At 43.3% G+C, this 20844-nt stretch overlaps 2 protein-coding genes across 3 annotated transcripts in view; one reads left to right on the forward strand and one right to left on the reverse strand.

Moving 5' to 3' along the window:
- The window catches only part of OSBPL10 (oxysterol binding protein like 10), a 188351-nt gene that overhangs the window by 62105 nt on the left and 105402 nt on the right, over positions 1-20844 (reverse strand). Inside the window, exon 6 of one of the 2 annotated variants that reach the window (XM_065583543.1) lies at positions 7277-7428. The exons of the other annotated variant lie outside the window; for it this stretch is intronic. Within the exon in view, the coding sequence (XP_065439615.1) occupies positions 7277-7428 (152 nt within the window). The remainder of the gene's footprint in view (positions 1-7276; positions 7429-20844) is intronic. 2 annotated transcript variants of the gene reach the window in all.
- On the forward strand, positions 1647-3600 carry LOC135981359 (uncharacterized). Its single transcript, XM_065583546.1, has 2 exons — positions 1647-2085; positions 3030-3600. Exons 1-2 carry the CDS (start codon positions 1683-1685, stop codon positions 3473-3475), a joined length of 849 nt encoding a protein of 282 aa, XP_065439618.1. The 5' UTR covers positions 1647-1682; the 3' UTR covers positions 3476-3600.

Genomic DNA, 20844 nt, shown 5'->3' on the forward strand with positions numbered 1-20844 from the left:
TCCAATACCAGCAGAATATTAGCTTGTGAAGTATGCCCACAGCATGGAGTGAAGCAGGCACACAAAATACCCAAAACCTCCACTCTGCCAGGAGTCCTGCGGCATCCAACAGTTCTGTCCTTGAAACAGACAGTACTTCTGGCTGGGGCTGTTTGGGTGCATCCCCCAAGGACACTCATATAGAGCCCCTTGTAGAGATCAGAGCTGTCCCCCAAAAGAACTTCCCCATATGCTCTCCTTTAAGAGAATCCCACAGGGACACAGGGTCTAAGTTGGTGCAGGAAGATGAGAGAGTACCACTTGGGGTACATTTTGTTCACAATCTCTTCCAACTACACAGACAGGGAAAAAAGTAAAAAAAAAAAAAAAAAAATCATCACAGAACTTTTCAGTGAATCAGGACGACAACCATTTGCATTTGGAGAACCACAAGATCAAACAGCAACTGGAGATATCAAACAAAACCCAGGAACCAAAACCGAATGTCTACTCATATGCTCAAATGAAACCAGAATTTAGTTTAGTCTCTATCTATCAAAGACAGAAAGCAAGTGGAATGTCAATCTGCCTCTTGCTTTTATAGCTGGAATAACAACCATAAAATTGAAAAGCCTTCCATCTCCATCTGCTAATGTTACTCAGTGTCTGTACTGAGATAGGAGAAATATATTTAAAGAAACTGCCAAGGCTGCAAAGGCCAACAGTTAGACCTTGTAGACATATGTACTTCACCATCCCTTGACTTACTGTAGCTTGTCCGCTTTGCTTTTGGAATTGAAAATGTATCACAAGCATCTATGAAGTGTGTTCTTATGACTGACGCATTCACATATACCACAATATATAAAATTATTGTAATACATCACACTGCCCTAGTGCTTCCAGCAAGCTATATAGTCTTGTAATTTCAGGCACTGCTGGTTCTTAAACAATAGAGTAAACAGGCAGAAATGAAGGATGATGCAACATGCATGCTGCAAATAAGAACAACCCTAGTATCTTGGGGTGTGATGGTGGTGGTGAACTGATTGTCCAGGAGAGAAGTTGAGATTTTACTAGTATTTTAGCCTTTACTTTTGGGAACGTATTTTACAGGAATACAATGAGGACAGTGTTAAAAAAAAAAAAAGTGTTACTTAGGCCTGGTCTACACTAGGCGTTTATGTCGAAGTTAGCGCCGTTACATCGAATTAACCCTGCACCCGTCCACACCGCGAAGCTATTTAGTTCGACATAGAGGTCTCTTAAATTCGACTTCTGTACTCCTCCCCGACGAGGGGAGTAGCGCTAAATTCAACATGGCCATGTCGAATTAGGCTAGGTGTGGATGGAAATCGACGCTAATAGCTCCGGGAGCTATCCCAGAGTGCACCACTCTGTTGACGCTCTGGACAGCAGTCCGAGCTCGGATGCTCTGACCAGCCACACAGGAAAAGCCCCGGGAAAATTTGAATTCCTTTTCCTGTCTGGGCAGTTTGAATCTCATTTCCTGTCTAGACATCGTGGCGAGCTCAGCAGCACTAGCAACGATGGCCGTGCAATCTCAGAATAGAAAGAGGGCCCCAGCATGGACTGATCGGGAAGTCTTGGATCTCATCGCTGTGTGGGGCGATGAGTCCGTGCTTTCGGAGCTGCGATTGAAAAGACGGAATGCAAAGATCTACGAGAAGATCTCTAAAGACATGTCAGAGAGAGGATACAGCCGGGATGCAACGCAGTGCCGCGTGAAAATCAAGGAGCTGAGACAAGGCTACCAGAAGACCAAAGAGGCAAACGGACGCTCCGGATCCCATCCCCAGACATCCCGTTTCTACGAGGCACTGCATTCCATCCTAGGTGCGGCCGCCACCACTACCCCACCACTGACCGTGGACTCTGAGGATGGGATATTGTCCACGGCCGGTTCCTCGGACATGTTAGCGGACAGGGAAGATGAGGAAGGAGATGAGGAGGACGAGGCAGTCGACAGCGCTTACAACGCTGATTTCCCCGACAGCCAGGATCTCTTCATCACCCTTACAGAGATCCCCTACCAACCATCCCCAGCCGTTAACCCAGACACAGAATCTGGGGAAGGATCAGCCAGTAAGTGTTTTAAACATCTAAACATTTATTTTTAACAGAACAGGAATATTAAGAATAACAACAATGGGTTTCTCATGATTAGTTTGCCCTAAGCGCTTAACGTTTCAGTCCTGGGCAGTGCAACTATTGAAAAAAAATCTAACAACGGTTTAGCATGATTGTTCTGCCCAAGCCGCTCTACTGTTTAGTCCCTGCCAGTGCAGCTACAGTAAAATGTGGTCTATATGTCCGGGGATAGAGCAGAAATCCTCCTGGGACATCTCGAGGAAGCTCTCCTGGAGGTAATTGGAAAGCCGTTGCATCAGGTTCCTGGGGAGAGCGGCCTTATTGGGTCCTCCGTAGTATGAAACGTTTCCGCGCCACGAGACAATCAAGTACTCAGGGATCATTGCCCTGCAGAGCAGGGCGGCATACGGCCCTGGTCTTTGGAGGCTCTCTCGAAGCATTCTCTCTTTCTCACTGTCTGAGATCCTCATCAGGGTGATGTCGCTCATGGTGACCTGCTTTGAATTAGGTAGGGGAATGTTAGTGTTGGGACTGCTTGCCCGTTCCTTTACAGAACTGTAACCGCTGTCTTTCCCGGGGACAGCCGCGAGGGGGTGGGACAGGGGCAGAGTTCCTGCTTGCCGGATTGCTGGCAGCAGGGACTGGCATTGCTTTCAATGTGAAAGGAGGCCAGTGCTACTATTAAAGTTTTAAGCTGCCACAAGTCTACGGCTTACCATGTCTGCCTGCTACACAAATTCCGGTGTCCTGCCCCGCTTCTCAGATCTGCAGTGCAAGACCCCAGGCACTGAATGTGAAGGCCGAGAATTCAACCTTGTCCTGAGTGCGCATGTGATAGGTGCTGTGCATGGTCTGGTTCACAGAGAAAGACTATGTTCTTTGTTCACAACTACATTTATCTTTCTGAGGAATTCACTCCCTTTTTCCCATTCCCACAGCCACAGCTGCGACTGTCTCACAACCTAGCCTGGCATCACACTCCCAGAGGCTAGCGCAGATTAGGCGTAGGAAGAAGAGGACACGGGAGGACATGTTCTCGGAAACTATGGGCTGCTCCCGAGCCCAGGCAGCACAGCAGACCCAGTGGCGGGAGAACTTGTCCCAAATGCACCAAGCACACATGGAACGGGAGGAGAGGTGGCGGCAGGAAGACCAGCAGGCGACTCAAACGCTGCTTGGACTAATGAAGGAGCAAACGGACACGCTCCGGCGCCTTGTGGATGTTCTGCAGGAACGGAGGCAGGAGGACAGAGCCCCGCTGCAGTCTATCTGTAACCGCCCTCCCCCGCCACCAAGTCCCATACCCCCCCTCACCCAAGGTGCAAAGAAGGAGGGGCGGCAGAGTCCGTGCAAACTCTCACTCCACCCCTGCAGACAGCTCTAGTAGTAGAAGGCTCTCATTCCCCAAAATTTGACAAGTTCTTTCCTTCCCGCCTCACACAAGCCCCCGTCCAAGTTTCACCTCCCAGTTTCATGTGTAGTTGCTAATAAAAAATACGTTTCTGTTAATTACTGTTTCCATCATGTTCTTTTGGAGGAGGGGGGAAGAGGGGGTGAAGGGGGTTGGTAATTGGACAGGACAGTCACCTTTAGCAGGGTACATAGGCGGGGGAAGGTCCAGCAGCAGGGCACATACACAGTGCAGTCACTAGTTACCCTGGTCAGTCTGGGAGGTGGTTTTCATGTTATGTGGTGGGGGGTGGGTTGCTCTGTGACTTTGTGGCGGGGGAGGGCAGTTACAGATCTTATGCGGCGGTCCTTATCCTGGATCACAGAGCCACGCAGCAGGGGGATCTGTAACCGTCCTTCCCCTGCCACAAAGTCACATAGCCCCCCCATACACACAGTCCCGATCAGGAGGGGTGACAGGCTCCGTTGAAACAACCAGTCCACCACAGCGGAGCTTGTCAATCCTGGAGTTTAGAAGCGTCATTTGCGTCACTACACTACACCCGCTCCCCACCACAGTCTGCATCCCAGGTTTAAAACATTCCCGCGAAAACAGTAATAAAGAAAACGGTGTTCATTAACAAAGTAGAAGTGATTTTATTTCTAAACGTGTGTTGGAAGGGGGTGAAGGGGGTATGTAACTGGAGAGGATAGTCAACATTAACTGGGTAAAGAAACGGGGGCAGGTTCAGCTTCTCTGTACACAAACTTAAAAGTCACAGGTTACCCTGCTCACTCAGGAACCTAGCTTTCAAAGCCTCCCGGATGCACAGCGCGTCCCGCTGGGCTCTTCTAATCACCCGGCTGTCTGGCTGGGCGTAATCAGAAGCCAGGCTATTTGCCTCAACCTCCCACCCAGCCATAAAGATCTCCCCCTTGCTCTCACAGAGATTGTGGAGCACACAGCAAGCTGCTATAACAATGGGGATATTGGTTTCGCTGAGATCACAGCGAGTCAGTAAGCTTCTCCATCTCCCCTTGAGACGGCCAAAAGCACACTCCACCACCATTCTGCACTTGCTCAGACGGTAGTTGAAGAGTTCTTTTTCACTGTCCAGGGCGCCAGTATAGGGCTTCATGAGCCAGGGCATTAGCGGGTAGGCTGGGTCCCCGAGGATGACTATAGGCATCTCCACATCCCCAACAGTTATTTTGTGGTCCGGGAAGTAAGTACCTTCCTGCAGCCGTCTAAACAGACCAGAGTTCCTGAAAACACGAGCGTCATGAACCTTGCCCGGCCATCCGACGTAGATGTTCGTAAAACGTCCCCTGTGGTCCACCAGTGCTTGCAGCACCATGGAAAAGTAGCCCTTTCTGTTAATGTACTGGCTGGCCTGGTGGTCCGGTGCCAGGATAGGGATGTGAGTTCCATCTATGGCCCCACTGCAGTTTGGGAATCCCATCGCTGCGAAGCCATCTATGATCACCTCCACGTTTCCCAGGGTCACTACCTTTGACAGCAGTACATCAACGATTGCCTTGGCTACTTGCATCACAACAACCCCCACAGTAGATTTGCCCATGCCAAAGTGGTTCGCGACTGACCGGTAGCTGTCTGGCGTTGCAAGCTTCCAGAGGGCTATGGCCACTCGCTTCTGGACAGTCAGGGCTGCTCGCATCCGGGTGTCATTGTGCTTCAGGGCAGGGGACAGCAACTCACAAAGTTCAAGGAAAGTTCCCTTCCGCATGCGAAAGTTTCGCAGCCACTGGGATTCATCCCAGACCTACAGCACTATGCGGTCCCACCAGTCAGTGCTTGTTTCCCGGGCCCAGAATCGCCGTTCCACAACATCCACATGACCCATTGCCACCGTGATGTCCTCGGCGCTGGGTCCCGTGCTTTCTGACAGGTCTGTGCTACTCTCAGACTTCAGGCCCTCACCGCGGTGCTGTAGCCTCCTCGCCTGACTTATCTGCATCTGCCTCTGGGAAAGGTGGATAAGCTGCGAGGCGTTGAGAACGGCCACAACTGCAGCGATGGTCGCAGCGGGCTCCATGCTCGCAGTGCTGTGGCGTCCGCGCTGTCACTGTCTAGAAAAGTGCGCGAACTGATTTCCCGCTGGCGCTTTCAGGGAGGGAGGGTGGGAGTGATGGACGGATGACGACAGTTACCCAAAAGCACCCTCGACACATTTTTTTACCCAGAAGGCATTGGCGGCTCCACCCAGAATTCCAATGGGCAGCGGGGACTGCGGGAACTGTGGGATAGCTGCCCACAGTGCACCGCTTCCAATGTCGACGCTTTCCCCGTTAGTGTGGACTCACAAAGTTGAATTACTGTCCTTAGTGTGGACACACACGTTCATATATCAATTCCAAAAATTCGATTTAAGTAAAATCGAACTACTCTCGTAGTGTAGACATACCCTAAGTTCCAAGAATTTCTTAGAAATTTGGGGTCACTTGATTTTGAACAGGATCCCTTTAATATTAAAAAAAAAACCCTGAAGGCTGTGCATAATCCCATTTTAAAAAATGTAATTGTATAATTCCACTAAGACAATCATTACTTCTTACAGTTTAGACAAAATGAAAGCAGAAGAGCGTTTCAATCTTTATGCCAAAAATTCAAGCACTGTAAACTCATTCTGAAGTTCTGCATCAGAAAATGAGTTATATAATGTGTGCTTCAAGTGTAACAAGTGTCTTTCTTTGTGACGTACATCATTATGGGTATAAGAAATCCCTCTGTCAAGTACTTTGCAAGGATCTTACTCTAAAAGAGCAAGAACACATTTGTATACAAGTCATAGGACACAGGTGGCAAGCAAATGCTCCATCAATAAATTGGTATCTTCTAACAGAGATCAAGCACTCCTGAAGAGGTCTTTGAATAATCCTAGCAGGTGCAGAGTACCCTCAACTTCACTTAGCAGGATTAGTCCCTTTATTTGTAGGATAATTTTCAATTGGAAATAAGTTGGATTCCCCGCACAAAGGTGAGCAGCTCCTTACATCCACACAAACATACCAAAACCACATTGGAGCTAGAAATAAGTTTACAAGTGAATACATCACTTGCCTTAAAGTGTTTGCCATGTAAACCAGCCCATCTACAGCAGGCATGGGTACTAAAATGTTGCTATTAGATAATTTGCCGATTGCTACCATGGTACACAGTTTTATAGCAATCACTACCTAATAGAGCACACTGACAATATCCTATAATATCTTGACAACTTTTATACTGTGTCCTGCCAATTCAGAAAGACCAATATTAGACAGTTTCAAATCTACAAATCACTGTTGCAGTGTGCTGTGTTAGTGTGAAGTAAGGAGTCCTTATTCCATGAAGCGTTACAATATATACAGCACTACTCAAATCAGGTCACGATGGGCGCCACTATAATGGACTCATCATAATTCTTCCATTGGAAATCAAAACAGCTCCAGGCTAAACAAAAGCATATGTAGTGCATCGATGCGTAAGTTTATCTGATGTAATCCCACACATTCAGTAACACACACAGTAAGTGCCATACATAAATATATCTGTGTAGGTTTTTATACTGCATTTTTCACCATACTCCACCATACATCTTCGCTGTTTAACTTTACTTACCAATTAAGCCATTTAAAACACAAAATGTTTTAAACAGTAAAAAAGGAGCAGTTTAATATGAATAAAATACCTATCAAACAAGATTTGGCAAGAATAGGCAAGCTACAAGCATGGTAGGGGCTTTCTAACCTAAATGAAAAAGAAAACAAATATACACAGGTCTACTGTGTTTACCTCAGTATTTGGCTGTAGTGTTTGCCCATCTTGAGTTGCAGTTGGTACTATTGCCCACGTTATATTGGCACTAGCAGATGATAAAGAGCTGAAAGCACCATTTTTCAGTTCTGTGGAATGTGACTTTGGCCCATGCCATCCCAGGATGTTTTCTGAAACAGAAAACTAGAGTTAAGCCACAAGATTCATGTTCTAGACAGGATTTTAATCTCAATGTCCTAAATTCTATATATGAATTGCTACTTGTAGTTCTAGTCATCTCCCCGCCCACACCCGCATGTACGCGGGCGCACACACGCACACCCCTACCTTTGCCACTGTAACAGAAAGATGCTTATATCCTGCATTTAGCAACACTTTATTTGCAATAAATTGCCTTTTTGAGGTGGATGGCTAACGTTTACCAAGAAAATTACAAAAGCTATTCAAGCCAGGAATCAATATGGGATAATTAATATAGTAAACAGGAAATTCGAGGTATTTTGATTTTTACTTTCAGCAAATACTTATGAAGCTCATTTTGTTTTCTCCTCTTCCCACTAACTGTGATGTTGCAGCTTAGATTATACCTAATCATCACAACTACACAAACATTACAGAACTCTGTAGCAAAGGTCCAAATTATATTTCATGCTCCAATTATCAAATATGTTTCAGTTAAGGTCACACATTATACATGAAAATAATGTGCAATTTAGTACAACTTTCCTAATAAAAATTAAAAAAAAAAAAAAAAAAAAACTGTCAATAGTTGTCCATGCCAATATTATTTAAAAATCTTAGAATGGCCCTGAAATAAATATTCCTGAATCTGATATAGGTAGATTTTCTCCTCATACTAGAAATATGAGTCAGTATCACAATAAGGAGAATGCTTGATTACTCATCTTCTGAATCAAGTCCCAACCCAAAGACGAGTTCAGACAACATCCATGACCTTTTTTCCCACTCCACCTGTCTGAAGCTGCTATTTTAGCCCACTACATGTCTTTTTGTTTCCCCTCTGTACTGTTAGATGTCTTTCTACATTGGTTAGGAAACCACTTTAGCACCTCTATCAAGACACGGGTTAGAATGCTGTTCACACTAGAAAGAGGTCAACTAAAGATGAGCCTGAACCATAAGCCCCCATCAGCACATTCCTGCCGCCGGGGATATTTGAACTCTCTGGCTTGGGCGAACCTTTAGGAATAACAGTAGCGAAAGCCTAGAGGACAATCTTTGTACCAGTCTACTCTCCAGTTTGTGGGATGGGTTACGTTGCTATCACCCACCTCTCCATCCCAAAAAATACATCAGCACTAAAAAAAGCTCACTAGCCCTCAATCACTGCATTTAGTTTTAGTTATTAGAATTACCAGTAACAGCAGAAAATATCTAGATACAGACCACAAAATGACTAATTGCATGAGGGGCATGTGGAGATGGAAAGGGGTTAGTACAGGAGTGGGGTGATTACAAGCTCTTTGAGACCGACTTTTTTGTGCGTGTTTGTGCGCTCTAAACACTACCATAATACAAGCAATAAAATAAACAACAGATTATGATTATTGTTCAATGAGGTAACTTCTATGCTACTGTTAATTTAACCTATTATAATGTAATTACATATTTACAATGCATTTTGTAACTAGAATATTTCTAATGTGTTTTAAATTATTAAATTTAACAAGTAGGAAGAATAAACTGTGTTTGTTTATCCAAAAAGAAGCTGTCATCTGTTCTAAAGATAAGAAGGAACGTGGACTTAAAATAAATAGAGAGAGCAGAACTTTTAAAATGATTAATTACCCCTTTCACCCATCCCTGGGAATTACTTACGTAAAAATGGTATCCCAAATCAAATTCCACTACCCTTTAATTCAGCATGAAATGGTCACTGAGATGGGATCTAACACTCCAGTTCCTAGGAATCTTTTTGAAAAATCTTAAAAGCTGTGTAAATACAGAAATCAATTTTGAGGTTGATGTGAAGCCACTATAACAACCTAGCAGGTTATCTCCACTCCCCAACCTAATTACACAATGGTTTATTCGGAGCAAGCCCTTACTTCTGTTTTTCTCTTGACTACACACACTTACAATCATTACAGTACAACAGTGAAAGTTATTTTAATGATGCATATAGTGCCTAGTACATATAATATATTCAAAACTAAGGGCTATTCTCTTTTGCTTTGGGGATGTGAGGGTTTCATATATTTTAAAAATTTGTCAATTAAGAAGTGTCCATCTGGTTTAAGATTCCAAATCAGTATTGGAATATATACCTAGACTTTAAAAAAAACATTTCCAAAAGGTATATTGTACAGAATGGTTAAAATACAAAACATTAAAAAGCAATTTCTCTTGCACTTACTTGCCAAGTGAGGCCATGAAGTTTCCATATTTCCCCAGCAACATTTCAGTGACATCACAAAGCTATATAAGTCTCCTTGCTCACATTAGGAGTTTATGATGTCATCCATTGCAGAAGAAAGCCAGAAACTAACCGAGGCCTCAATAGGCAAATTAAGCATGAACATATTTTCAAAGATCTTTAGATGTAAATATAAAAGGCTTGCTTGTGTTTTATTCTAAATACACACAATAAGACACCATTCCCATTGGCCCGGGGTAAGAGTAGTGTTCTTTATTGCTATTGCTGGATCTTTCTTGGGGACTGCACCTTGATAGGGTGGGCAAGCTTATGCAGTCCAAAGACCTTCCAAGTTATGCTGGTGGAAGTTTTCACTCCTTGTAGGATGGGGACCAGACAAGAAACAGTCCATTGGTTCTCCAGGTTGGGGGTTGAGCAACAGGCCAGTAATCTATCCTCATGAAAAAAACCTAAGTTATAGAAATGCAACAATGTCAATAAGTAGGCAGAGCCTTTTTTGTGCAGCAATTCTAAGCAACGTTTGGCAGCTCAGTACAGATTCAGATGCAGCTGGAGATCTGAGTTCAGTTTGTGATCCTGGTCCTATTTTTGCTTTAAGTGATGTGGAAACAAAGCAAGGGACAATCCCACTGCTCCAAAATGAGCTCTGACAGACTAAAAGAACAACACTGAAGGGCCCTGGAGACCTGCCCGGGACATCCACAGAGTTCTGTAAGAGATGCATGCCTTCAGAGTTAAAGGATAAAATTGAATGAACACAGGTTCAACTAAAAAGTTATCAAGTCCTCTTGAGGGAATTAATGTGGCTGTAGCAAAATAATTACATATTTTGGCTAGCCACACAAGACCAATTTTGTGTAACTGATATGCCACGTGTGTCTCTTCTTTTAACCATCTCCCAAAATAATAATATAGCTCTCAGAGAAAAAAGGCCATGAACATGAGCAATTTGGCCAAGATTTGACAAAGTTTGTGTGAGGAAGACTTGAAATTTTGTTCTAAAATAAACACAAAGTTAAAATGAACTCAAAGTAATTACATATTTTGGCTAGCCACACAAGACCAATTTTGTGTAACTGATATGCCACGTGTGCATGTCTCTATTTTTATTAGGTGATAGTGACTAATAATGTATATATGTGTTGTCCTTCTCTCCTTGCCATATGAATAGCTTATTATTGGATAATACAACAAATGATAAAGAATATAGCAGAACTGTCTGACCCTTTCCTAAATAGGACTGGAGAGGGGAGGGTACGGTGGAAGAGAAAGTAAATCAGCCAATCATTCCTTTAGTCTATCCACTCTCCCGTCTCTTATTTGCATACTGCAATCCTATTGACCATTGTATTTACAAAGTACAGACTTTTTTTTTAATTAAAAAAAGATTTTTTTTTATAGCAAGTGAACATGAGAGAAAAAAGTGTCATCTGAATGACACTGCGTTTGTGCAGTTAGGATCAGAACTGCAGAACCAGTTCTCTGTACAAGTGTACAAATAAATATTTTATGGATACTTTATTTTTAACTACATCTTTTTTGCTTCAATATAAAGACACCTGGTGTCAGGCCAGAACTCACCATCTGCTCCCCTTCTTCCTTCCAAGGTCTTAAACTCTTTTACTGAAATAAAATCTATGGGAACTACGCACGTGTGTTTTCCCCATCTGTCCCAAGGGCAACCATGACCATCACAGAGAAAAACAGCCTTTGCCAGTATGGCACTATGCCCACATATTCTTCATAGAGATTGTTGTTATAGGACATGATTATGGCATAACTATGATGTATTTTATGCAAGGTAAGGCATGTGAGATATATTCAGTAAGTCAGAACCTTTTCAATAATGACTATCCTATTTGTATGCATGTATCATTTTTGTATCTGAAGTTAGATGCAAAGACAATATTCCTATTACAAATGTGTTTACAGCTGGGGAACGCCCACTAGACAGAATGCAATCAGTCTACATGGCTCGCTGGGAAGAGCCATTACGGAGCACAATAGGTCTTTGAAGATGCTAATCTCCCATTGGGAAGCCTACCTGGGGACGCTGCAAACAGCCTGAGTTATGGCAGCAGGCACATGTGACCAAGTCACCTGGTACTGGACTCCATGATAATACCAGTATTTTTGCACTGACTGAGGGTGGGAATCACACTGGGAGACACAGGATTCCTGCCATATCCAAAAACTATTTAAGGCAGGGGAGTGACATCATTGAGGTTGATTCTTCATTGATTTCCTGCCCAAGAAAGAGAACTGCTGGAAACACCTGAGAACAAAAAGACTGGACTAGGGGAGAAGGGCTGAGGCCAGGCTAGAAGGTGTCTGGACTGTGAAAGGAATATCTGGAGTTTTAAGCTGCAAGCAAGTGCAGCTTGCCTTCAAGAATCTCTGCAATCTGCCTAAAACAGCATTTAGGGTGAGAAATTGCTATTTATAACCTGTTTCTTTAGTATATTAAGCTTAGATTGTGGGTTAGATCAAAGCAGATTACCTAGCAAATAAAACTATTTGCTATCCCTTATAATCACTTAAAATCTATCTATTGTAGTTAATAAACTTGCTTTTGTTTTGTCTAAAACCAGTGTGTGTGGAAATCATAACTTGGGGCAGAAAGCTGTGTATATCCCTCTCCATATTGAGGGGGCGAATTTCATGAGCTTGCACTGCAGAGTACTGTACAGTGCAAGATGGTACAATTTTGGGTTTACCCTCTAGAGAGCCATGTGCCCTTGAGTACTGGGCAACTCCTTAGCTGAGCCTTCCCATGCAGAGCTGATCTCAGTATCTGTGTGTATAACTGCAGCTGGGTGTGTTGCTAGCTGTATGTGTCCTGGTAAAGTGTAGTCTGAAGCCTGAGGGAGGGCTTGGCTGGCTTGCCCAGGAATACAGTGTAAACGGAGCTCAGGCTGGTGGGTCAGGTAGGCTCAGAGGTCCCCAAGTTCCAAGTGGCACCCCGAGGGGGGAACCCATCACAGTCAGCTTAATCAATATTTTTAAAGTGGCTGTTGAAGCCTACACAACCAAGTTCTGATCCAACCAGCAATATCAGGATGCCACAAGTCAAGGACCAAAAGGGAAAAGCACATCTTCTTTCCCATGGTCTCTTCAGACAAGAAATATCAATTGGCTGTATTCCATCTGCTTGGAGTCTAACTAGTTAACAGAACAGCTGGACATGCAGCATCTCAGAAAAAGCAGTAAATGAAATATCTTTGACACACCCCCTAAAAGCAAACTGCAGTGATTAGTCATAATAGCTTAGAAAGCTAAAAAATTTTTACTAAGAATGTTATGAAAAACTAGTTTTCATAACAGATTTTAAAAATATCTATGGCTTCTACTAGAAATTCTCTCATGACACACTTCAGAGCCCCAGCAGCATTCTCCTTTAATCTGCCAGATCTTACTTTTTAGCAGTGAGGTCCCCCTAGCCCTATGCTGCACATGGTAAATGGAGCTGGTTTTCGCCAGTGAGAGCTGCCATCTAAGTAATATCACATCCTGTTTCCCTGAAGTAAGCAAAGCCTTATGAGGGCACTTAAGGACCAAGAATATTCAGAGCCCATTAAAAACCATAATAAACACTGGTCTACAATTTTTGAGAAGTCGTCTGCTTCAGAGATAAAATGTGCTATTATGTATTTTGATGTTCTGAATTCAAATATGACAATTAAAACAACTGACTGGCTACTATTTCTAAGATATTTAAGTTTTTACATTTTATGTCTATGTATATTGTGTAGATAGTAGAGTTTTAATCATAAATTGTAAACCTAGGTCTTTTCATGTGTTTATGGTTGCTTTACATGATAATATTTCACCTGTCCTGTTTATGTAACACTAACAATCAGCAAAAGGGTTATATAAATAAAATTGATTATAAAACAAAAGGCAAAAAACTATTATGTACATAGTTTAGTCCTATTCAGTGTCTACTCGGCGCTTCTTGGCTTGTCTCTTGTATTCATTAAATGGAGCATCTCCTGTCACCGTCCAGCAATAGTCTGCAAGCATTGATGAGCTCCATTTGCCCTGATAGCATTTCTCCATTGGTGCAATGTCCTGGTGAAATCGCTCGCCGTGCTCGTCGCTCACTGCTCTGCAGTTCGGTGGAAAAAAAATCTAGATGAGAGTGCAAAAAATGTATCTTTAGTGACATGTTGCAACCAAGGCTTTTGTATGCCTTGAGGAGGTTTTCCACCAACAACCTGTAGTTGTCTGCCTTGTTGTTTCCGAGAAAATTTATTGCCACTAACTGGAAGGTTTTCCATGCCGTCTTTTCCTTGCCACGCAGTGCATGGTCAAATGCATCATCTCGAAGAAGTTCACGAATCTGAGGACCAACAAAGACACCTTCCTTTATCTTAGCTTCACTTAACCTTGGAAATTTTCCACGGAGGTACTTGAAAGCTGCTTGTGTTTTGTCAATGGCCTTGACAAAGTTCTTCATCAGACCCAGCTTGATGTGTAAGGGTGGTAACAAAATCTTCCTTGATTCAACAAGTGGTGGATGCTGAACACTTTTCCTCCCACGCTCCAAAGACTGTCGGAGTGGCCAGTCTTTCTTGATGTAGTGGGAATCTCTTGCACGACTATCCCATTCGCGGAGAAAACAGCAGTACTTTGTGTATCCAGTCTGCAGACCAAGCAAGAGAGCAACAACCTTCAAATCGCCACAAAGCTGCCACTGATGTTGGTCATAGTTTATGCACCTCAAAAGTTGTTTCATGTTGTCATAGGTTTCCTTCATATGGACTGCATGACCAACTGGAATGGATAGCAAAACATTGCCATTATGCAGTAAAACAGCTTTAAGACTCGTCTTCGATGAATCAATGAACAGTCTCCACTCATCTGGATCGTGAACGATGTTGAGGGCTGCCATCACACCATCAATGTTGTTGCAGGCTACAAGATCATCTTCCATGAAGAAGAATGGGACAAGATCCTTTTGACGGTCACGGAACATGGAAACCCTAACATCAACTACCAGGAGATTCCACTGCTGTAGTCTGGAGCCCAACAGCTCTGCCTTACTCTTGGGTAGTTCCAAATCCCTGACAAGGTCATTCTGTTCACCTTGTGTTATGAGGTGTGGTTCAGAGGAGGAGGATGGGAGAAAATGTGGGTCCTGTGACATTGATGGTTCAGGACCAGAAGTTTCATCCTCTTCCTCATCTGACTCAAGTGAGAATGATTCTGGTGCATCAGGAACCTTCTCCGTGGGGTACTGGGCGTATAGCTGATGGAATGTTTGGATAATGCACAGTCCACTTTTTCTTCTTTGACACACCTTTCCCAACTGGAGGCACCATGCAGAAGTAACAATTGCTGGTATGATCTGTTGGCTCCCTCCAAATCATTGGCACTGCAAAAGGCATAGATTTCCTTTTCCTGTTCAACCACTGGCGAAGATCTGTTGCACAAGTGTTGCAGCATATGTGTGGGGCCCACCTCTTGTCCTGAGCTCCAATTTTGCAGACAAAATAAAGGTGATAGGCTTTCTTAACCATAGTGGTTATACTGCGCTTTTGTGATGCAAAAGTCACTTCACCACAAACATAGCAGAAGTTATCTGCACTGTTCACACAAGTACGAGGCATCTCTGCTCACTTTGGCTAAACAAAAATGTGTCCCTTTGCAAAATCAAACATGCATCATCCATGACTTCTAGGAATAACATGATGCAATTCATATCATGTATGACGCAATACCAGCTTCAGATTGCGTCATTCATTGTTTTGCCTAAAAAGCAAGTACTGTCCAAACCCAGTCAGAGATTTATTCATAGATCCAGTCAAAGATGTATTTTAGTCATTTCTGGTTTAAATTGAGATCCCTTCCCTTTATAACTCACTTATCCTCCGCCATTCCCAAGTCAAGGGTCGTATATACTGACCCAATAGCATATCTTGAAAACTAGAGCGAATCAACAATTTTAAGCATCATTTTCGTTCTCAGTGACCCAGAATTAGTAAGTTTGACTACATTTATTTCAGAAGCATTTTGGCTGTAGAGCAGTGAAATCAGAGAATTTCAAAGTGAATTCTTTAACATTTGTTTTAGTTACTTTAACAGTTATATTTAAAATTAGAGGATATGACAACACATCTCCTCTCTACTTGATACAGATAACGTCCACACTAAAGTTGGCAGGCACCCAGTTTTTGACCGGAACACCTGGTCAAAAAGGGATCCTGGTGGCTCCAGTCAGCACCGCTGACGGGGCCATTAAAAGTCTGGTCAGCGGCACAGTGGGGCTAAGGCAGGCTCCCTGCAGCTCCCAGAAGTGGCCAGCATTTCCCTCCAGCTCCTAGGTGGAGGAGCTGCCCTACGGGTTCTGCGCGCTGCCCCCGTCCCGAGTGCCAGCTCCGCAGCTCTCATTGGTGAGGAACTGCAGACAATAAAAGCTGTGGGGACAGCGCCTGCGGACAGGGGCAGCTCGCAAAGCCACATGGCCGTGCCTCCACCTAGGAGCCGGAGGAAAATGCCGACTGCTTCTGGGAACCGCCTGAGGTAAGCACCGCCCAGAGCCCACACCCCAAACCCCCTCCTGAACGCCAAGCCCCTGCCCCAGGTTGGAATCCCCTCCCACATCCTAACTCCCTCCCAGAGCCCACCCCTCGCACCCCATCCCACATCTCAACCCCGTCCCACACCCTGAGCCCCCTCCCACACCCAAATTCCATCGCAGAGCCATAACCCCACATCCTCTCCCGCACCACAACCCCGTCCCAGCCCTGAGCCCCCTCCCGCACCCAAACTCCCTCCCAGAGCCCACACTCCGAACCCCGCAGCCAGAGCCCTCACCCCAACTCCCTGCACCAGCCCAGAGCCCTCCCCACACCCTGAACCACTCATTTCTGGCCCCACCCCAGAGTCCTCACCCCCTCCTTCACCCCAGCTCCCTGCCCAGCCCGGTTAAATTGAGCGAGGGTAGGGGAGAGCAAGCGACAGAGTGGGGGGGATGGAGTGAATGGGGGCGGGGCCTCTGATAAGGGGTGGGGAAGGGGGCGGGGCAGATATGTTTGGTTTTCTGCAATTGGAAAGTTGGCAACCCTAGTCCACACCTCCCAAATAAAAAACCTCACCATCTGCACTACTAGTCAGACATGTTATTGCTGCCCAATGGTATAGCCCCTCTGTTCCCACTTCGGGCACTTAGTGCTGAAAATACCATGAATATATATATTCATCATGGAAATTACTATTTTTGCATAAAATTGAATAAAAATTAATATTTTGCATTTCAGCTACTTGTTCTCAATCACACCAAATCTCTTGATTGAGAATGCTTTGTCTTCTGCTCTCGTGTACTTTGTCCCAGATTTTGTGATCTTATCCAGAAGGCACAAGTGTATCAGCAGTTCACAGGCCAAAATTTGGTCTTTCACATAGCTGGGGCTTGATCCATTAATTGATTTGAATATTTATGTATTTTCTTCAACATACTGCAAATGAAGTAGGAATAGAAGAAAGAATTTCTAGAATTTCAAGGTCATCTTTCTAAATTATTTCCAGTGCCCATTTGTTTCCAGAGATGATGCAAGAACTGAATAAATGTTTCAGCCATCCTCCAACAGGATAATGGTGGTTGAGCTACAGGAATCATTATTTTGACCTCCTAATATTAGGAGATGACACCATGGGTCATCCCTTTCGTTGAAGAAAGACTCTCTTGCATCTGCAGTAACCAAAAACTGTCTGAACACTGTAGAATTAAAATCTCTGAATTAGAATTGGCTAGAGGATTACTTAGAGGCATTAGGTATAAGTTTATTCAGCTCTGATGAATCCTGAACAGCTTACTCTAATGACTCCCCCCCCCGAAATGACAATCCTATCAAAGGAGGCCTGAATAAAATTAAATCAAGAGGAGAAACCTGTAATCATGGCTTTTAGCCACAGGTTCCTTCAGGCAATTGTGTTGCATAACTGGACCCTGGAAGAAAAATCTCATGTTGCAAAGTTCATCTTTTTAACAGGAGAGAGCAGACTAAATATTTTATAAGCTTTTTAGCCTCTCTGTTCCTCTTGATTTTCTTTTTCCTAGTTTCCTAGTTTAACTATGTGTGTATTCAAACTCTAACAGTAAGAGCAGATGCTATGCCTGCCTTCAAGCCCATGCAAACAGATTGTGAACTTCTAAGGGAATTTTTGGCTTTCCTTTCTATGAAACCTTTGGAAATACTGGTTCCATCCATGGGAATTAGAAACCTTATTAATACCAAGAGGGAACAGCTTATTGTAAGGCTAGAGGACCAACAATTGTATTCGTCCAGCTCCGCCATCTCAGCCAGTTTACTTGTTTCACATGGATCTAAAGAAGACTGTCCAGAGATATAGGAATAGGATGTATTTCCTTCTTTCTCGAAAGGATTTTTGTGTAGTCTTTGCTTCCTACCCCTTTCCCATGAAGAAAGCTAAAACAAAGCCAAGAATTTAAAGACCTCTTCTCAGTTAAAGAGGAATGCTCCTTCAATTTACTTTTTAAATACTTGCATTTAGTTTGCATCTCTTATGAGGTGAGTGGAACATGGAAGGTAAGAAGGGTCCTTTGGTTCTTGTGCTTCGTACGCCTATGTAGATTATTTAAGGTGTGTAGTTATCCCTGGATTCTCTTTAGAAGTCTGAATTAAGACAGGGCCCCAATAGAATATTATGCAAATGTGAAAATGTAACTTTATGCCAAGAACACACATAACTGTTTTATGTTCTGCATAGCTCCACAAAAATACCGAAGCTCCCCAACCTACGCAAGCATTCCATTCCGGAACGCCTTGTGTAAGTCGAGTTTTGCGTAAGTCGGGAATGTATCTCCGACAATTATGCAAAAAAAAAAAAAAGGAGGGGGGGGCACTTATGGAACTTTTTCCGTAAATCCGGATTTCCATAAGTCGGGTTTGCGCAACCCGGGGAGCGTCTGTAGCCTTTTCATGCCATCTTTCCACTCCTCAGCTCATCATCTAGCCCTTCTGCCATCCTTCTCCAGGTCTGTTTCCCATCCAGTTGTCTCTGCAGCTTTGTGGTTGGGTCTTACCTGACGGTTAAGCTAATTAGTAGGGCAAGTATTTTCCGGCAATTAAAACAGTAATATCAGATTTTCAAAGCTTTATATTTCAGATATGCATTATATTAATACAAAAAATACATGTATTGACAAACAAGCAATATGTAATCCTTTACTGCACAAAAATGCAGTAGCCTACATTAGTGTTTACAGACTATTTTTTAAACCGAAATTGTCATTTTTAGAACATAAAAAAATGTATTAAGTGATCATCACTATAAACACAAAACAAAATTCTTGCCATACAAGACTATACATTTAAAATAAAAGTTGGATTATTGTTTTATGCAACGATCTAACAACATCGGGAACTATGGAATAATTACATTTCTGCTTAAAGTAAACTAATGTTTTATTGAAAATATGTGCACATCACCTATATCAGCATAAAAATATTCATTGAAACACACTTAGGACGCATTAAAACTCATTTGGGCATACATCTTCATACTTGCCAATAACATACAGTAACGTTGCGGGGTTAGCACTTGTTCAAGTTTGAAGAAACTGCATTCAGCATCAACTGAGTTGCACAGGATCACCAAAACACCACAAGCAATCTGGCTAAGTCTTGGCAAACATTTGTCCATGCTTTTCCAAAAACTGGAGAGAGAAATGTCATTGGTACTAGGAAGTTCATTTACAATGTTCAAATAAACTCCCCACTCACCCTCAGGTACAGAACTCAGCAGCAGAACACTCAGTTCATAGTCACTGAAGTTGTGGGAGAGTACACAAATTTGCTTGGGATCAAGGATTCTCACATCGCGAAAAAAAAAATCTATATGCTGGCTGTTTCTCTGTATTTACATACCTCTGCAGTTTCTCTGCATAGTTTTGAAAAACTTGATGCTTGAGATTGTCTACTCTAGTACATTCTGTCCTGCGTACTGCAGTATTACCACCAAATCAAATGCAATGTTGTACACTTCCGTTGGTAATGTTGACCATGATTCAAATGTAAGTAGTGTCCGAACAAGTGGAGTGGCTTCTGCTTAGATAAAAATTGAATGTGCCACAAAATGATTCATTGAAATAAACATTTAGCTCCTCTAAAACGGCAGTCGTCCTCCACTTTGATTTCCCAACCAAAGAACCCCTTGTAATTCTCCACGAGTACTCCACTTGATGGCAAAGATAGTCTATGGCTTTAAACCAAGTATTCCATCTTGTTACAACCCATTGCGGAGGTAATGTTGGGCTTTCAACTCCACAGTCGATAAGGTAGACTCTAAGTGGGCGTTTACATATCAGCTTTTTTATTAGAGCACACAGACGGTCCACTTCTGTAAACAAACAGAGCCAGCACTCGCCTAGTAAAGCTGTAACGTATGCCCAGGAGGTCCCATGAATGCAGCTGGTTAAAATGCCGCTTAAACGGTCTTTGAATGACTTTCACATGTATTTTGCATTATCTGTCACAAACTAGTACATTTGAAAAGTCAATTTCATGTTATATAAGGGTCTTTATAACAGCTTGTGCAACTGCAGAGTAGCTAACACGCTCTAATTCCACTGTTTCTACAAGCTTAGCAGCAGCTGGGCAATCTTCTGAAACCTGCATCAGCTGTATTAGAATAATTTGCAACATACCAGTTCACATTGTCTGTATATTCATCCACAGTTACAGTTACGTGCTGATCCTTCAACTCAGTGACCAGTTGTTGCTTGTTTAGTTCAAATACACGGGGAAGATTGACTTGTCTCGGTGTACTTGCTTGCAGGATACAGACCCCATTTCATAAGTGCTCGTTTAGGAATTCTCACATTTTGTCTGTTTTTTCTAGTGCAATGTTTGCGTTGCAACAGCCCTCCACCCAGTATTCCTGATTTTCATTTTGTTGTGCAAGCACACCAGTAGTTGTGAGCTGTTGCTTTACTGTCGTCTCATCGCTGCTCTCTAGCCTTTGCTTTCCTTTTCCCCATTGCTGCAATATGACATGGACCTTTAATGTGGTTGAGTATGTGGCCCTTTTTAACACGGTCAAGAACTTGGCTGCAAATTGTACAAAATAACTTCCCTCCATCCACATGGAGCACATCTTTGCCGAATGCTTTAACTATCCTCAGACTTAACCATTTTAGGCATTGGTAGTAAATGGCTTGAAC

Source organism: Chrysemys picta, chromosome 2 (genome assembly GCF_011386835.1).
Source record: "Chrysemys picta bellii isolate R12L10 chromosome 2, ASM1138683v2, whole genome shotgun sequence".
In the NCBI taxonomy this organism is placed as follows: Eukaryota; Metazoa; Chordata; order Testudines; family Emydidae; genus Chrysemys; species Chrysemys picta.

What these genes read in the sequence shown, in the direction of transcription:
- LOC135981359 (XM_065583546.1), top strand. Translation starts at nt 1,683, where the DNA reads ATGTCAGAGAGAGGATACAGCCGGGATGCAACGCAGTGCCGCGTGAAA. An exon ending in ATCTGGGGAAGGATCAGCCA is followed by an intron (nt 2,086 to 3,029) that starts GTAAGTGTTTTA and finishes CCATTCCCACAG; the next exon opens with CCACAGCTGCGACTGTCTCA.